The sequence below is a fragment of the Salvelinus namaycush genome, chromosome 6, assembly GCF_016432855.1.
Source record: "Salvelinus namaycush isolate Seneca chromosome 6, SaNama_1.0, whole genome shotgun sequence".
Lineage (NCBI taxonomy): Eukaryota > Metazoa > Chordata > Actinopteri > Salmoniformes > Salmonidae > Salvelinus > Salvelinus namaycush.
Window position 1 is genome coordinate 45,472,264 of NC_052312.1, and position 19,580 is coordinate 45,491,843.

The 19,580-nt window shown below is 41.7% G+C and overlaps 1 protein-coding gene across 1 annotated transcript; it reads right to left on the minus strand.

The window, feature by feature from the left end:
* Positions 1-2,246: 2,246 nt before the first annotated feature.
* LOC120050086 (T-complex protein 11-like protein 2) lies at positions 2,247-17,087 on the minus strand. Its single transcript, XM_038996724.1, has 10 exons — positions 16,779-17,087; positions 9,152-9,341; positions 8,724-8,856; positions 8,504-8,624; positions 7,961-8,184; positions 7,295-7,431; positions 6,766-6,953; positions 5,976-6,157; positions 5,731-5,903; positions 2,247-4,013 (listed from the first exon to the last, which is right to left on the minus strand). Exons 2-10 carry the CDS (start codon positions 9,327-9,329, stop codon positions 3,742-3,744), a joined length of 1,608 nt encoding a protein of 535 aa, XP_038852652.1. The 5' UTR covers positions 9,330-9,341; positions 16,779-17,087; the 3' UTR covers positions 2,247-3,741.
* Between the last annotated feature and the right edge of the window lie 2,493 nt (positions 17,088-19,580).

Sequence of the window (19,580 nt, forward strand, 5' to 3'; positions counted from 1 at the left end):
GTAAATGAATAGGCCTAGACTTTAGAATTTGGGTGGGTAAAACTGTCTACACATCCTTTTGTTGATTCAAATAACTCAAAGGCCTCATGCATACAATCACGGATCAACAACAAGGCACCAGGCTGTCTTCCCTCAAACAGCTTTAGATCCCCACACACCTGCCCTCTTCTCTCCCTCGGGTTTGGACTGGAAGAAGAGGGACAGCGGCCCCAGGATGCTGCGGTATCTCTGCTGGATGTCCTGGGTGCAGGCCACCATCTGTGTCATGGAGGTCAGCATGTCCTGGCCGTCTGTCACCCGTCGTTTGGCCTCCGCCGCTCGGGAGAGGCGGCCCACCACTTTCATTTTGTCACCGCTCATCCCCTCACTGTTTGACATAGACAGCAAGAAGCCTTAGTATACACTGGTCTGAAGAGCTTGAATGAGCAACTCTCTGGTTTCAGGATATGACATGACACTTTTGGGCATGCATGCTCACCTGGGTCCAGGTTCAGACCTCTCTTGGTTCATACACATACAGTAGCTACATGATGCACAGTGCACACAAAGATATGCTTCTCTGTACCCGCTGCCTGTTATGATTCAGATTTCCAGGCTGTCATTTTTCATTTATGGTAACTTTGTAAACCAAATATCTAGCCACCCACATGGGCACAGACGTCAGTTCAACGTCTGGTTTTGATTTACATTTGGTTGAGTTGTCAACTAACGTGAATGGAACGTGAAATCAACAAAAAATGTAACCAAGTCATTGGATTTAGGTTAATTAAACGGCATCACATAAAAAAATTCAATAAAAAGACGTGGAAACAACGTTTATTCAACCAGTTTTTACCCAGTGGGTAGCTCCCACCTTGAGCGGTAATGCGCAGTCTTTACAGCAATGCTCTGTACTAACTAACGTAGCTAGCTAACATTAGCTAGCCAGCAAGCAATGGAAGTTGGAACTTTGTTTGACAAGTGAGCTCTAAAAATGATATAAAATTAAACGAAAATACTACTTGAATTTGTCATAATTTGGAGAATACCTAAATAATTGTTAATTCATATTAATAGATAAGAAACATAACTTGCTGTACCTTTAGCTACTATTATTTCCTCATAGCCTGTTTCAGGAGGGACGCGTTGCTTGGAAACGCAAGTACTCACCAGTGATGTATACAATCCCTGGACTGCATTATGTGAATTGGCCACTGAGAGGCTTTGAAGCCACAGGTCAGTCATATTGGCCCTCCCCAGAAGGAGCAGTCCTCCATAGGATAGGAATGAATGCAATTCTACATAATTTTTTTGTTGTAGTGGGGACAGTAACATTAGAACTTAAAAAAAAAAAAAAAATACACTTTAAGGAAATGGTTTTTATATTTAGCTCACATATCATTTAAAAAGTATGCATTAAAAGGGAGGGGGGGGGGGGGTGCCAAGATGGAGGAGAGATGGCTTCAAAACAGTGCCCTCAGTCACTGCAGCAGAGAGGGTTCAGGACCTGACAGCAGCTGATTTGTCAGGTCACTGGAGTTCTTCTGTAATCTAACAGCAAAGAATGTTCCTTCTAGTTACATTCCTTGTCCGTTTGTAATCTATACAATCTATGCCCTTTGCAGGTATTACAACTGTCTTTGATGTGTCTGTATGTAGATGTAACAGGGTTATATTGGTGATTCCCCTTGCCACTTTATTGTTAAGCCAATGGGTTTTTGGTTTTAGTTTTGTCTTGTCTTCACCTACTCAACATAGCATCTTATTGGCTGGTTTGCGTAGCTTACTTACGAGGGAGGATGTTTCAGTTAGAATCGTCCAAGTGAACAAGCACCAAACCAGCGGTCAGTTGTTGGTTGCAAAGCACTGTACGTCAAAAGTGATTTTTATACTCCCAAGTGATGATTTAAATGTACAATTTATATCAATTTGTTTGTAAATGTTATTCGAACATCACACATAAGATGCAGCGTTGTTTGGTGAATATTTGTTGTGCATTTTGTTGTAGAGAATTCCCGCTAATACTAGCTAGCAACTTACTGTGTCTGGTGGGGGGGTTCGTATATTTTGTAAAGCGCGTGAGTGCAGAGTTGGATGGTGAGCCGTGCATTGCATGACGTGCAATTTTGTGCTGTTCCTATCAAAATAAAGCTCCATGACTGGTGCTACAAGTTGGAGTTCGTGTCGATGATTGATTGTACACAATGCAAGAAGAGTACTGTTACATAGACAACTATTTTCAATAAGCACACACACACACACAGGTCACTGCTAGACAAATAATTAGGTACTGCATGAGAGTTTATTGTATTATAGCTGCATTACATGAGAAGATAAAAATGTATTTATTCAAGTGAATTTTAAAAGCTAACAACATACAATGTTTATAAGTTTTAGACATTTCAAAACATCTTCAGCACCTCTAATGACTTGAGTTCTAAACCAAAGATAGATATTACATAAAATGTCCAGAAATATACAGCTGTTGGATAGCTTTTAGGGAAATATAGGTAGAGAAGGACAACTAATACTGGTACCTTGAAGATATAAAGCAAGCGACTTAATAAATGCACTGACACAAATAACAAAACAAAAATCTCCATTAAGTCACATTCAAACAACCCAACAAAATTACTGAATACTATGCAAGGGCTAACATACAAAACATTTTCCAACGAATGTTAACACAAAATAAAACATGCATTATATTTATCTCCAAAAGGTCAGAATCCATCAGGTTTAGTGATTCCATAACCATATCAATTAATCAGTCCCCCCCCAAAAAAGTTATATATTAATTAAGTCTACTAATTTAGCTCAAGTGATTTAAACATGTCTTCGACATGTTGGAAAGCAACAATTAAAACAAGTCTCTTGTTTTCATTCAAGATGACATTTCCCTAGCCCTAACCAGTTTAATGGCGAATTATCACAAGCCGACATAAGTTAAAAACCAACTTTTTATATTTCTATTCAAATGGTGGCACTTCAATGAATAGACTAATGGCATGAATAATATAGCATTTTGTGTTCTGGATTTCTCAACGTGTAACAAACAGTTATAGATCAACTTTATTTAACCTACGCTCTGCACAGCATAAAGCATATAAAATGTGATGTTATAAAAATGGGCGACATGATTATAAATATATAGGCCTTTCCCTTTTGTCATAAAGTCTATGAAATGTGTATAAATGTTCTTTGTAACAGTAGCACTTCATGAACATTCTACCCTTTTCCGATGACACCCTCCAAAATAACAACAGGAGAATGGATGTCGAGCACTCCCTTCCATGCGAACGCAGATTCACAACGTACCCTAATCTAACTAAAAAGGACCTTGGGAAAGATTCCTCACACAAAACACTAGGGTCAGTTTTTAGGTATGAATCTACACAAAATCTAACAGATCAGGTCAGGTGTCACAAAGCAGATGTCGCAATACACGACAGTGGGAGGAGGTGGATTAGTCAAAGCTTGGACGTGCACCACAATCGCTCGTTGTCATTTTCCTGACGCACCTCTAATACACGTACCCCAACGTTCTAGGCAAAACGTAGCTGTGATACTACTTCATCTAAAGCCTAAGGGAAGGAGGGTTAGGGATAGGGGAGCGATTGCAGCCTCAAGGAATCAGAACGACCACTGGGGGGGTGGATTTAGCTAGCTGCTAAGTCTTTCCTTTCCTTGCCCCTTTTTCAAATAAGGTGTTGTCAGCTCCAGCTTTGTATTGCTCCTGGCTCGGTAGGTAGGTTGGCGGTCCTAGTTGGAGTTCACAGGGTTCTGTATGCTGGGGTCCTGAGGTGCGGTGGCTGCCGGTGGAGGCGCCGCGTTACTGAAGAGCAGGGTCTTGAGGATCATCATGTAGAAGGGGCTGTAGACCTGCTTGTTGAAGTTGACCAGGCTTACGAAGGTGACCGCCAAGGAGGTGAGCTCTGGTTGGATCAGGGCCAGGCCTCCGGGCGTCGGGGGCGGATTCACGTGAGAGTTGGGCGTGGCGAGGAGCACCCGGAAGTACTGCTGGACCCTTCCCTCTGGAGAGGAACGGAGAAGAGGCACAGAACAAACAGAGTGATCAGAAAAACAGGCACGAGACAATTGTGAGCTATTCAAGCAATTCAATAAACTGGAGCAAAATTTCACACAATGTACAATTACACAGTCCATTCGGAAAGTATTCAGACCCCTTCTTCCACATTTTGTTACGTTACAGCCTCATTCTAAAATTGATAACATTTGATATTAAATCCTCATCAATCTACACACATACCCCATAATGACTGAGCGAAAAAACTGGTTTAGAAATTTGCAAATGTATTAAAAATAAAACAGAAATACCTGATTTGAATAAGTATTCAGACCCTTTGCTATGAAACTTGAAATTGAGCACAGGTGCATCCTGTTTCCATTGATCATCCTTGAGATGTTTCTATAACTTGGAGTACACCTGTGGTAAATTCAACTGATTTGACATGATTTGGAAAGGCACACCTGTCTATATAAGGTCCACAGTTGACAGTGCATGTCAGAGCAAAAACCAAGCCATGAGGTCGAAGGAATTGTCCGTAGAGCTCCGAGACAGGATTGTGTCAAGGCACAGATCTGGGGAAGGGTACCAAAACATTTCCGCAGCATTGAAGGTCCCCAAGAACACAGTGGCCTCCATCATTCTTAAATGGAAGAAGTTTGGAACCACCAAGACTCTTCCTAGAGCTGGCTGCCCCAGGCAAACTGAGCAATCGGGGGAGAAGGGCCTTGGTCAGGGAGGTGACCAAGAACCCGATGGTCACTCTGACAGAGCTTCTCTGTGGAGATGGGAGAACCTTCCAGAAGGACAACCTTCTATAGCACTCCACCAATCAGGCCTTTATGTTAGAGTGGCCAGACGGAAGCCACTCCTCAGTAAAAGGCACATAACAGCCCACTTGGAGTTTGCCAACTGGCACCTAAAGGACTCTCAGACCATGAGAAACAAGATTCTCTGGTCTGATGAAATCAAGATTGAACTCTTTGGCCTGAATGCCAAGCGTCACGTCAGGAGGAAACCTGGCACCATCCCTACGGTGAAGCATGGTGGTGGCAGCATCATGCTGTGGGGATGTTTTTCAGCAGCAGGGACTGTGAGACTAGTCAGGATAAGGGAAAGATGAATGGTGCAAAGTACAGAGAGATCCTTGATGAAAACCTGCTCCAGAATGTTCAGGACCTCAGACTGGGGTGAAGTCTCTGAATGACCTTAAGTGGCTCAGCCAGAGCTCGGACTTGAACCCAAACAAACCTCTCTAGAGACCTGAAAATAGCTGTGCAGCGACGCTCCCCATCCAACCTGACAGAGCTCATGAGGATCTGCAGAGAAGAATGGGATAAACTCCCCAAATACTGGTGTGCCAAGCTTGTAGTGTCATACCCAAGAAGACTCAAGGCTGTAATCGCTGCCAAAGGTGCTTCAACAGAGTACTGAGTAAAGGGTCTGAATACTCATGTAAATGTACTCCGTTTTTTTATTTGTTATAAATTTACAAAATAAAATTTTTAATTAAACTGTTTTGTCATTTTGGGGTAGATTGATAAGCAAAAAAAAACTATTTAATCAATTTTAGAATAAGGCTGTAACGTAACAAAATGTGGAAAAAGTCAAGGGGTCTGAATACTTTCCGAATGCACTGGAGCTTGGCTGAGAACATTGCATTAAATATATCAAATTAAATAGTTAGTGAGCCATGTCAGGCCCTCGAGTGTCGTTTTGCTTACCCACAAGACTGCGGATAGGGTTGTTTTCCTGGGTGATGCTGGTGATCTGGCCCTTGAGTGTGACCTGGAGTTCTGGGGGCAAGGCTGGGTAGTTCCTCTCAGTCAGGGACTTGTTGAGCTCACAGCAGATCTGACCACTGACGTTCCCCAGAGCCTCTGACAGGTTAAAGTCCCTGCAGAGTGGAGGAAGTCAGTCTCAATTTTCACATTGAAATGTATGTTTGTGTGTGTTATGTAGAACCTACGGCCTGTGCATGCCCTCCAGAAGCACGCTGGCCATCCTCTTGAGGCGCTCGGCCAGTGCGGGCAGCCCCGAGATGGGCCCTCCGATGGCGCTGTAGACAATGAGCAGCACGGAGGCCACGGCCTTTAGCAGCTGGAGCCTCCGCTGGAGCTCCCGCAGACGCACCTCGTCTGTCATCAGGGTCTGAGTGTGTTAAACACACACACACACACACACACACACACACACACACAGACAGAGACTCAAATGGCCTTCACATATAGGGACGAATCATCAACTTAAATGACATTTTTACTTAGTCTCCCATTAACATCAATGCATGACTAAATGAACATTTGACATTAGTGGAAGTTAGGATTCACCCCATGGAGACTAGATTTTAGACAATGGTAATTTAATAGATTTGTGGTTGTAAGTTGGTTGAGAGAGATGGTACCTTCTTTCAGACACTTGTATTTATATGGAATTCACACACATTTAAGACACACAAACAAACCCTCTAGGTAATAGTCTATATGCAAATAAACACCACAAATTCATTAAACCAAGAAGTATAATACACAGAAACCAACCCCTGTCAACATCCTCGCCACCTCTATTTACACACACACACACATTTCCTCTGTGAACATTCAGCAACACCCTCGTCACTTGACAAACACACTGAATGTCACCTTTTCTTAATAACAAAAGTCAAGTAATCCAATGGCAAACATGATACGTTTTGAATAAGCAAATAATTATTTTGAAACCGTCTGTGTACTAAGACACTGACACACACTCCAACCCACCTCAGGCAGTGGGCTCTTGTGGTAGTCCCAGGTGAGGATGCGGATGAATCCACTGTTGAAGACCAGGAGGGGACTTGGCAGGGCTTTCCCCGCCTTCCCATGGCCGTTGGGCTGCTCCACAGTTGGCATGGAGAAAAGCACTTCCTCCAGAGAGGACTTGATCCACTCAGTGGTATGGTCCAACGCACCTGAGGAAGTTAGGACAGTCATTTGTATGGCATTTAATAGTGATTGACATCTTTCATTTAATGAGGTAGAGAAATCACACCCACGCTTCACATGCTGTACATACCACAAATCAAACATTCCCTAATACCATAAAGCCGTACAGGCACCTAATTTAGGTTCCAGGAGCACACCCTGTTCCAGGAGCACACCACGTTAAAAAATGAATGAATACTATGCTGACCTTTAGGCAGTCAACGGTCAAATGTATTTGTAAAGGAACAGGGAAATGATCCAAACGCCAGTCCATTGCCAATAAAATGTTCCTCATAATAAACAAAGGTTAATAACAACGCAGACTCACTGGGAGTCTTCTCCACGATGCTCTGGAACTTGGCCCTCTCATACTCCACTGACTGCCTCTGCAGATCGGGCCGCAGGCTCTGGATGGTAAAGTTCACCATGTCCATCTTCATCAGGTCCAGCACCCGGAAGATCTCCCTGCTCAATGTAATAACACTCTCAAAACGAATGCTTTGGATTTGGCTCCAGAAGAAACACCTAGTGACTTGCCTCAACATCTGTACTTCTAGCTTTGGAGTTTTAAAAGGATCAATTGAATTTACCAAAGGTGGACTTCAATTAAGTTAGAAACATCTCAAGGATGATCAATGGAAACAGAATACATCTGAGCTCAATTTCGATTCTCATAGCAAAGGGTGTGAATACTTACCTAAATAAGGTATTTTTTTATATATTTATTTTCAAATTTTGCAAAAATGTCTAAAAACCTGCTTTCGCCATTGTGGTATTGTGTGTCGATTGAATACATTTTATTTAATCCATTTTAGAATATGGATGTAAAGTAACAAAATGTGGAAAAAGTCAAGGGGTCTGAACACTTTCCAAATGCACGGTAGCTTTAGAGAGCTAAAAGGATCACAATTGATGCCGGCCATTTATGGGGATGGCTACAATTATCCAAATAAATATTCACAAGGGTTGGAAACAAAACTTTGCCCAAACGTACTTGAACATCGACACAACGTTGTCGGGGTTCTCGCAGAGCTTCTTGACCTCGTCGTCGCGGACCGGGGCGCACAGCTTGCCCATGATGGTGACGATGTAAGAGGCCAGGCCCTGTATGTCCACCGCTTCCTTGTCCGCCTGCTGGCGAATCAGAGCCATGTCCAGCACCTCCAGAATCTGAGTCCGCAGCCGATTGGCTCCCGGGCTCAGGAACGACAGCAGGATCTGTTCATAGTAAATGGTTTCAAAAAATGAAGGAAAGAAACAATATATAGCTAGAAGATATGAATTTTAAAAGCTATTAGCCCATTTTAAATACATCCTTCTTGCGTACATTCACAATACACACAATTGGACAGGTGAAAGAACGGAATCCACTACATAACTGTTGCTTATCCACTTGTGTCAGATCAGTGATTACTGCTCAGGGAGTTAGAAATTATACGTTTTCAAAGTCTTCCAACAGGGTCATCTTCCTGAAAAGATAAGCTTTCCAACCATGGATTCATCAAGATTGATAGAGGGGAAAAGGGCCAAAGCTCACCTCTCTGATCTCCTCCAGCAGTTTGATGGCGTGCTCATACTCTGGTGGGTCATCATTCAGCTCAGACTCCAGGCTATCCCAGAAGGCCTTGTGAACTATATCTTTGACTTGCTTCTCCAAACTGAAAAGGAGAATTGAATATCATCAGTTGTCAATTGGCATTTGAGTAGCCCAAGTGATGGCCATGTTCACTGGGCGTCCATTTTGAGTTGGTAGGTACCTGTTCTGAGGTAGGTGGGGCTGCCCCACACGGAAGTCACGGTTGACGATGATCTCGTGGGCCAGGGTCAGGTTGGACAGGTCCCGGGCAGAAGACATGACATCATCCAGTGTTATAGTTTTGGGCGGGCTAGCTGTAAATAGGGGGCATAAAAATAAAAACAAAAACAAAGTGTTGAGAGTAGCCATTTTGGCGTTGGAAAGCTCAACCAAAGTGGGGAGAGGGCACACAGTGTTGCATTCCGATTCTCTATACTCCTCCAAAAGTGATGACAACACCAATCCAATGTTTTTAAATCAATGATGGGAAGTGTGCAATGTGCACACTTTCTGGAAAAGGGTAGGAAATGGAAATGCAATTTTTTGGGTGACATTTTAACAAGCCTAAGAAGCAGTCCTACTAGACAGGGAGGAAGGAGATCTACTCACAGGAGGGCGAGCTGTGCTTGCTGCTGGAGCAGTCACTGGTGAAGCTCTGGCGGGAGCAGTCAAAGTCACTGGCAGACGTGATGCTGTTACAGCGGTCCGACGACGACTCGGCGTCGCTGCTGGCGTCCTCGCTGCCAGTGGTGGACATGGAGGTGGGCCGCTCGTCAGTCCCAGGCATGGCGGGCTAGCGCTGCAGGCAGGCACAGCAGTCATGCATGCATGTATAAATGCAGCATTATTTAAGCCTACATGAGTACTGTAACATGTGGTTTGAATGCACTGGAATGTACCCACAAGTTTCTCTTATGGAAAAATAAGGGGCTTCTAAGTCTTGTGTAGTGGGGGTCAGGCAGTTGTAGCCAGAGCCTTGAGTTTGCGCTTACATTCATTATCTAGCTATGTAGCCTATAAAAGGCTCTGGACTAGCCATTAGCTAGTTTAACCTAGCTTAACCTCCCTTTCCAAAGTCTGAGGTCCCCCAATAAAAACAATTGCACTACCTTACTGAAGACACTACTCCGATCTTTCAACTGCCTCTTTTTGGTTTGGGGTGTTACCATTACCATGTGTGTGTGTGTTTTTTCCTGTGTTCCTGTTGCTAGGAGAGGCAGGGTGTAAAACACCACAGGACAGTATAACAGCTGTTAGGCCAGAGTGGCCATGGAAACAGAAGGGCCATCCACTTGTGCCCCAGTTAAGATAAAAGGATCAACACACACAATTTCCAAAATGATTCAGACATTAGTTGACTTTAAAGATGGTGCTGATAAAAAAAAGAGGGATATTATTACCATAGTTCAGCCTACTTCCGCAATAACAAAACAAACGGACAGTGTTATGAATGGGATTGCATGCGTCTCCAGGGTAACATGATAACAGCGGGATTCTCAGCCAACCGTCCACAGATCCAGTTACACTTCACTGCTTAGTTGAACAGGGTAATCATTCTCGTGTACCGCACATCGGTCCAAGCAACATAAAGGCACCCTTCCAGCCATCCCGTCATTGAGATCAAGTAAACAACTTGGCCTACACTTTTTAGAACAATAAGTGTTGTTGAGCAAAGCACTTGAATTTAGGCCAATAGTTTTAAACTGGACCTTAAAACATTCCAATTCACTATGTCGAACTACTAGGCCAACGTGCCAAATACAGAAGATACAGTATCAGACGTGTGTTGCCCTGTTGGGCTATCTGGCAAAGAAAACACCAACAACTACAGTCCAGAGAGCTAGGTGGTGCTTCCTTCTTATGGAGGAAGGCTGTGACTTTATAGTCATGTCTGTGTGTAGTCTCAGTCATGACCTTCATCGTCATTCTCCTGTCAGACATGTTAAGGTCATAACCCATATCTCAACGGTCACAAGAGAAAGGGAACGTCTGAAGTTGTTTGATACAGTGCATCCGGAAAGCATTCAGACCCCTTCACTTTTTACACATTTTGTTACATTACAGACTTATTCTAAAATGGATTAAATAGTCCCCCCCCGCTCAATCTACACACAATACCCGTTAATGACAAAGCAAAATCAAGTTGTAGAAACACCTCAAGGATGATCAATGGAAACCGGATGCACCGGATCTTAATTTCAAATCTGATAGCAAAGTGTCTGAATACTTATGTAAATAAAGTATGTTTTTTTATTTTAAATATATTTGCAAAAAATTTTTTTTTACTGTTTTCTCTTTGTCATTATGGGGTATTGGTGTGTAGATTGAGGGGGAAAAAATATTTATTTAAATTTTAAAACAAGGTTGTAACGTAAAAAATGTGGAAAAGGTCAAGGGGTCTGAATACTTTCCGAATGCACTGTATTTGCTTTCTAGATCAGCCCATGTTTATTGTGATGCCTGAAGTGATGTGCCCAGTCCTACTAATGAAGGATAAATAGGCAGGTGATTCAGAGAGAATTCCTAAAGAAAATGCAAATCAAAGCATTTAAATTACTGCATCCCATTAGCTTGCTTAGACACAGAGGGATTGATAAGGCAACCCAGCACAAGGATCTACGCTAACCTTGTCATTATAAAAACAAATCTTCCAAGGAACATGTATGCGCCTAAATAGAAAAATGTTGGCGCACACAAAGACATTTAGGAGCACAATGGAAAATAGTTGAGGTAATAAAGCTAGAATCCTTTATATTTCTAGGCACACTGGTGCTCCTAAATTTAAATTCCAGGTCACACAGCAACATATTTAGGCGCATGTGTGAGTAAAATGGTTGCACTGTAGAGCCCTGACCCAGGAGGAAAAGGAACTTTACATAGGGTTACAGAGCAGAGATTGAGATGAAGGTCTGAAAGGCATTCGCCCATCGGCCAAGTCAGGAGTATTTTGAATGGCCGAAGATTATAATCAAGTATGATCATTTCAAGCTATTTTCCCCTAGACAGGAACCAGAGAAACTAGAAAGACCAGACAACTGGAATTCTTAGCATTTTGGTTGTTAACAGTAAAAATAATATCAAATGCCCATTGTGACAACCACAGAGCAGGCTCAACTTGCACGGCTGCTCAGGTCACTTGCACTGGGAAATACGGTAACCGTTAATGTCAATCCCTGCAGAGCAACTGACACTTCACCACCACTTGACACTGCACAGTGGATATAAATAGCCTAGGATATGTCTATTACTGTAGTTAGGCGAGTTAGTTCGATATGATCACATTACAATCACAAAGCGTCCCGTATCCACATGCAGACAAAATGGCTACCCTTGTGTGTGCAGTGCACAGACTATATCAGTGAACAACAGTGAGGAAAATAGCTTTCCATGGCAACGTTGTCATTGGTTGATTCCCCATCGCTTTGTCTAAACAGACTGTTACCATGGTTATGCCATGGATTAGCAGTCTGACCGAAGTTGCCCTAAAAAAGACGCAGTAGGCTTTACAAGCCAGGATGTTGAATAAAATTATATTTACACTTACTTTACCAGTTGTACATGCTGTTGATCCTTTTGGAGTTAGGTGATGGAGATAGGGTATCCACAGGAAAGGGTTGTTTACCCAACTTTTTGCGGTGTCGGTAGTTTCTGTAACTTGTATTTTCAATCGTTTCAGGCATTGCACGTGATGCACAATGTCCTTTATATTATAGTAGTATATTTCAATAGTTAGCATTGAAAAAATATATATAAAGTTACCTTGCCCAAGAGTAATTTGCGTGGTTATCAAAATATCATGCCAGGGTAAGCCTACACGAAACACAGACCTTATATGACATCATTCTAAAATCCACAGGAGGCTGCTGAGGGGAGGATGGCTCATAATAAATGGCGGGAACAGAGCGAATGGAATGGCATCAAACACATGGAAAACATGTTTGATGTAGTTGATACTATTCCACTCCCAGCCCTTACCACAAGCCTGTTCTCCCAAATTAAGGTGCCACCAACCTCCTGTGCTAAAATCCCAGATGGAAAAATGTATGGTGAAAAAACAATTAGAACCAATTCTGGGTTTTGACTCATACTGTGGTACTCAATTGCATCAGTATTTATTTTATATATACAACCATATACAGACCATTGTACTAAAAGTTGGGCAAAGAACACTTCCCTGCGAATGCATTGTCTCAGATCACCTCTTACATAAGGACAAAAATCAGCAGACAACTGGTAAAGTACAGTCGTGGCCAAAAGTTTTGAGAATGCCACAAATATTAATTTTCACAAAGTCTGCTGCCTCAGTTTGTATGATGGCAATTTGAATATACTCCAGAATGTTATGAAGAGTGATCAGATGAATTGCAATTAATTGCAAAGTCCCTCGTTGCCATGCAAATGAACTGAATCCCCCAAAAAACATTTCCACTGCATTTCAGCCCTGCCACAAAAGGACCAGCTGACATCATGTAGGTGATTCTCTCATTAACACAGGTGAGAGTGTTGACGAGGACAAGGCTGGAGATCACGCTGTCATGCTGATTGAGTTTGAATAACAGACTGGAAGCTTCAAAAGGAGGGTGGTGCTTGGAATCATTGTTCTTCCTCTGTCAATCATGGTTACCTGCAAGGAAGCATGTGCCGTCATCATTGCTTTGCAGAAACGGGCTTCACAAGCAAGGATATTGCTGCCAGTAAGATTGCACCTAAATCAACCATTTATCGGATCATCAAGAACTTCAAGGAGAGCGGTTCAATTGTTGTGAAGAAGGCTTCAGGGCGCCCAAGAAAGTCCAGCAAGCGCCAGGACTGTCTCCTAAAGTTGATTCAGCTGCAGGATCGGGGCACCACCAGTACAGAGCTTGCTCAGGAATGGCAGCAGGCAGGTGTGAGTGCATCTGCACGCACAGTGAGGCGAAGAGTCACTCTCTCCAGGAAAAACATCAGGGACAGACTGATATTCTGCAAAGGTACAGGGATTGGACTGCTGTCATTTTCTCTGATGAATCCCCTTTCCGATTGTTTGGGGCATCCGGAAAAAAGCTTGTCCGGAGAAGACAAGGTGAGCTCTACATCAGTCCTGTGTCATGCCAACAGCAGAGCGTCCTGAGACCTTCCATGTGTGGGGTTGCTTCTCAGCCAAGGGAGTGGGATCACTCACAATTTTGCCTAAGAACACAGCCATGAATAAAGAATGGTACCAACACATCCTCCGAGAGCAACTTCTCCCAACCATCCAGGAACAGTTTGGTGACGAACAATGCTTTTTCCAGCATGATGGAGCACCTTGCCATAAGGCAAAAGTGATAACTAAGTGGCTCGGGGAACAAAACATCAATATTTTGGGTCCATGACCCAAAATCTTAATCTCAAATCTTAATCTCAAATCTTAATCTCAATGGGATTAAGGTCTGGAAACTCCCCAGACCTTAATCCCATTGAGAACTTGTGGTCAATCCTCAAGAGGCGGGTGGACAAACAAAAACCCACAAATTCAGACAAACTCCAAGCATTGATTATGCAAGAATGGGCTGCCATCAGTCAGGATGTGGCCCAGAAGTTAATTGACAGCATGCCAGAGTGGATTGCAGAGTTCTTGAAAAAGAAGGGTCAACACTGCAAATATTGACTCTTTGCATCAACTTCATGTAATTGTCAATAAAAGCCTTTGACACTTATGAAATGCTTGTAATTATACTTCAATATTCCATAGTAACATCTGGCAAAAATATCTAAAGACACTGAAGCAGCATACTTTGTGGAAATTAATATTTGTGTCATTCTCAAAACTTTTGGACACGACTGTACAGTACCAGTTAAAACTTTCGACACACCTACTCATTCCAGGGTATCTTTATTTTTACTATTTTCTATATTGTAGAATAATAGCGAAGACATCACAACTATGAAATAACACATATGGAATCATGTAGTAACCACAACAAGTGTTAAACAATTCAAAAAATATATATATTTTTTGATTCTTCAAAGTAGCCACCCTTTGCCTTGACAGCTTTGCACACTCTTGACATTCTCTCAAACAGCTTCATGAGGTAGTCACCTGGAATGCATTTCAATTAACAGGTGTGGCTTCTTAAAAGTTCATTTGTGGAATTTCTTTCCTTCTTAATGCGTTTGAGCCAATCAGTTGTGTTGAGACAAGGTAGGGTGGTATACAGAAGATAGGGCTATTTGGTAAAAAACCAAGTCCATTTTATGGCAAGAACAGCTCAAATAAGCAAAGAAAAATGACAGTCCATCATTACTATTAAGACATGAAGGTCAGTCAATGAAAGAAAATGTGCAGTTGCAAAAACCATCCAGCGCTATGATGAAACTGGCTCTCATGAGGATCGCTACAAGAAAGGAAGAGCCAGAGTTACCTCTACTGCAGAGGAAACGTTCATTAGAGTTACCAGCCTCAAATTGCAGCCCAAATAAATGCTTCTCAGAGTTCAAGTAACAGACACATCTCAACATCAACTGTTCAGAGGAGACTATGTGAATCAGGCCTTCATGGTTCAAACTAGAAGCACAAGCATTTCGCTACACTCCCATTAACATCTGCTAACCATGTGTATGTGACAATAAAAATGTATTTGATTGAATTGCTGCAACAACAACAAAAAAAACACTACTGAAGGACACCAATAAGAAGAGACTTGCTTGGGCCAAGAAACACGAGCAATGGATATTAGACCGGTGGAAATCTGTCCTTTGGTCTGATGAGTCCAAATTTGAGATTTTTGGTTCCAACCGCTGTGTCTTTATGAGATGCAGAGTAGGTGAACAGATCTCCGCATGTGTGGTTCCCACCGTGAAGCATGGAGGAGGAGAAGACGTGATGGTGTGGGGGTGCTTTGCTGGTGACACTGTCAGTGATTTATTTAGAATTCAAGGCACACTTAACCAGCATGGCTACCACAGCATTCTGCAGCAATAGGCCATCCTATCTGGTTTGCGCTTAGTGGGACTATCATTTGTTTTTCAACAGGGCAATGACCCAACACCCCTCCAGGCTGTGTAAGGGCTATTTGACCAAGAAGGAGAGTGATGGAGTGCTGCATCAGATGACTTGGCCTCCACAATCACCCAACCTCAACCCAATTGAGATGGTTTGGGATGAGTTGGACCGCAGAGTGAAGGAAAAGCAGCCAACAAGTGCTCAGCATATGTTGGAACTCCTTTAAGACTGTTGGAAAAGCATTCCAGGTGAAACTGGTTGAGAGAATGCCAAGAGTGTGCAAAGCTGTCATCAAGGCAAAGGGTGGCTACTTTGAAGAATCTAAAATACAACATGTTTTTATTTGTTTAACACTTTTGGTTACTACATGATACCATGTGTTATTTCATCGTGTGTCTTCACTATTAAAAATAAAGAAAACCCCTTGAATGAGTAGGTGTGTCCAAACTTTTGAATGATACTGTACATTCAAATTAAGTATATTCAAACGTCTGACTTTTGATGGGAATGTTCACAAAAAGTGAGCCTGCATGTTAGAGACGGATTCGTTCACTCTCGGATTCGTAGAGGCTATCCGTCGCTCAGCCCTACAAGGCTGGTTACAGCAAGGGCATCCTCAGTTAAACTGCAATACACAGTACGAGCTGCATGCACAACACAATATATCCACACACGCGTCACTGATAAGTACACGTGATCCTGCAGCACCAAAACAAGAGAGCTGGACAAGACTGAGAAGAGATCTGCTTGTGCTAAAAGAAACGCAAGACAATAACTATGTCGCTGAAGTGGTTTTAATTGATTGCAAAGCATGTTGATCCTCGCATCTAGTTACACAGGGAGAATTGTACTGAAGCTACCAACTCCAATTAAAATGTCGCTACAAGCAATAGTTATTGTTACGGATGAAGTCACAAGCGCGATCGTGCAAGCGTAGCAGGCTAACGACGTTAGATTAATCTGACAAGGAGCTAAATGGCTTTTTAACAGCTAGAAGATATACATTGTTATTCATTTATTTGTAAACAAGAATGCTAACGCTAAATCACCAATTTCTAATGGGTTCAAGTTTGTAACTAACGTTACGATTACATACATCCAGCCCAATCACACCAACAAGGATAAACATGACCCAAACAATACATTGGTAACTAGCAACATCATAGTATAGGACTGTTGACAAGCTCAAAGGGTTTCGCTATCTAGCTAAGTTCCCAACTAGCATGTGCTAATGCTAACAAAAATGTACGTCGAAATATAGCTAGGTTTTACCTTTTTCACGTCTCCGCTGTGGGAGACTAGGTTATACACCAAAAGAGTGGTTTGTAAAGGAGGTTGAGTCTAGTTAGCTGACGGCACTTTAGTATTTTTAAAGGTCCAAGACCACAGCTGGCTTGCTGTTCGATTTGGGCTAAACCGTTCAGTAGCAGTGGGGGGTACTTTGTTGGGCAACGTTAATACAAACCTTAACCGTATATACAAACAGCAATTTATGGATAGATAGCTATCATTATATAACGAATACATGTTTCATTCATCTCAATATATGGTATTATCCCCGGATTTAGCTCACTGAAAGAAAATATCCACTTCGATATATGACACGTCCATTGTTTACAGTACAAGTACCTCCCTTTCCTTCTCGATGAATGGTAGGCTCTGCTTCACATGGGACTTCTTTGTTTACGGATGTGACGTTTGTGAAAGATTAAATACATTTTTACAAAACATTCAACAATACATGATGACACATACATTGTTTTTTATATTTAGTATCCAGTACATGACATATCGAACGTGTTATCTGGGATCATTGGGGCGTCCCTACCCCTAAAACCCTATCCAAAGATTTATAACTAACCCCTAAGCATTTTACATTACAACTTCAATAGGGGAGGGGTTAGGGACGTCCCAGGGACCCTTTTAACCGTGTGGAAAATTCCTCTCACAACTTTACTTGTCACCTCCCCTTTTCAAGGATACTCAAAGGCACAGTAAGGACACAACCAGTTGATTTATTTTTTACATTTGACCTTTATTTAACTAGGCAAGTCAGTTAAGAACAAATTATTATTTATAATTGCGGCCTACCACGGCCGATCCCGGATAACACTGGGCCAATTGTGCACCACCCTATGGGACTCCCAATCACGGCCGGATGTGATACAGCCTGGATTCAAACCAGGAACTGTAGGAACACCTCTTGCACTGAGATGCAGTGCCTTAGACCGCTGCACCACTCGTCTGTGCTGTGCAGTAAGGTTGTATGGTTTCTTTTGTTTTGTACTGGTAGGTAAACAATGCAAAAACATATACATGCAAAATGATTGCTCTGTTTGACCAGCAGAAAAACTACAATGGCCCAATCTCCTATATGGGCATTGGTGAATGAGGGCATATTCTGAACTGATCAACCAGGTGGAAATGATGTGGCTCCTGTGAGGCTGTCAACATTAATTTTGTAAACTTGATTTTCAAATCCACTAAATACTTAATTTTTTTATTTATTGTATTTACCCTATTTATTGCAAGTATTTTTTTCTCACATCCATTCCAATTCTAACAATAGAGAACAGTATCATCATGTTAATGGTCAGCATTTTACATGACATGATGTATGTAGACAGCATTTTACATTACATTATGTATGTGGACAGCATTTTACATTACATGATGTATGTGGACAGCATTTTACATTACATGATGTATGTGGACAGCATTTTACATGACATGATGTATGTGGACAGCATTTTACATTACATGATGTATGTGGACAGCATTTTACATGACATGATGTATGTGGACAGCATTTTACATGACATGATGTATGTGGACAGCATTTTACATGACATGATGTATGTGGACAGCATTTTACATGACATTATGTATGTGGACAGCATTTTACATGACATGATGTATGTGGACAGCATTTTACATGACATGATGTATGTGGACAGCATTTTACATTACATTATGTATGTGGACAGCATTTTACATTACATGATGTATGTGGACAGCATTTTACATGACATGATGTATGTGGACGCATTTTACATGACATGATGTATGTAGACAGCATTTTACATTACATTATGTATGTAGACAGCATTTTACATTACATGATGTATGTGGACAGCATTTTACATGACATGATGTATGTGGACAGCATTTTACATGACATTATGTATGTGGACAGCATTTTACATGACATGATGTATGTGGACAGCATTTTACATTACATTATGTATGTGGACAGCATTTTACATGACATGATGTATGTGGACAGCATTTTACATGACATGATGTATGTGGACAGCATTTTACATGACATGATGTATGTGGACAGCATTTTACATGACATGATGTATGTGGACGCATTTTACATGACATGATGTATGTGGACGCATTTTACATGACATGATGTATGTGGACAGCATTTTACATGACATGATGTATGTGGACGCATTTTACATGACATGATGTATGTAGACAGCATTTTACATTACATTATGTATGTGGACAGCATTTTACATTACATGATGTATGTGGACGCATTTTACATTACATGATGTATGTGGACAGCATTTTACATTACATGATGTATGTGGACAGCATTTTACATGACATTATGTATGTGGACAGCATTTTACATAACATGATGTATGTGGACAGCATTTTACATAACATGATGTATGTGGACAGCATTTTACATTACATGATGTATGTGGACAGCATTTTACATGACATTATGTATGTGGACAGCATTTTACATAACATGATGTATGTGGACGCATTTTACATTACATGATGTATGTGGACAGCATTTTACATAACATGATGTATGTGGACGCATTTTACATGACATGATGTATGTGGACGCATTTTACATGACATGATGTATGTAGACAGCATTTTACATTACATTATGTATGTGGACAGCATTTTACATTACATGATGTATGTGGACGCATTTTACATGACATGATGTATGTGGACAGCATTTTACATAACATGATGTATGTGGACAGCATTTTACATTACATGATGTATGTGGACAGCATTTTACATTACATG

Coding starts and splice junctions, on each gene's coding strand:
- LOC120050086 (XM_038996724.1), bottom strand. CDS start 9,329: ATGCCTGGGACTGACGAGCGGCCCACCTCCATGTCCACCACTGGCAGC. Junction 8,857..9,151: donor CAAGCACAGCTCGCCCTCCT/GTGAGTAGATCT, acceptor CCCTATTTACAG/CTAGCCCGCCCAAAACTATA. Junction 8,185..8,503: donor TGCTGGAGGAGATCAGAGAG/GTGAGCTTTGGC, acceptor TACTATGAACAG/ATCCTGCTGTCGTTCCTGAG.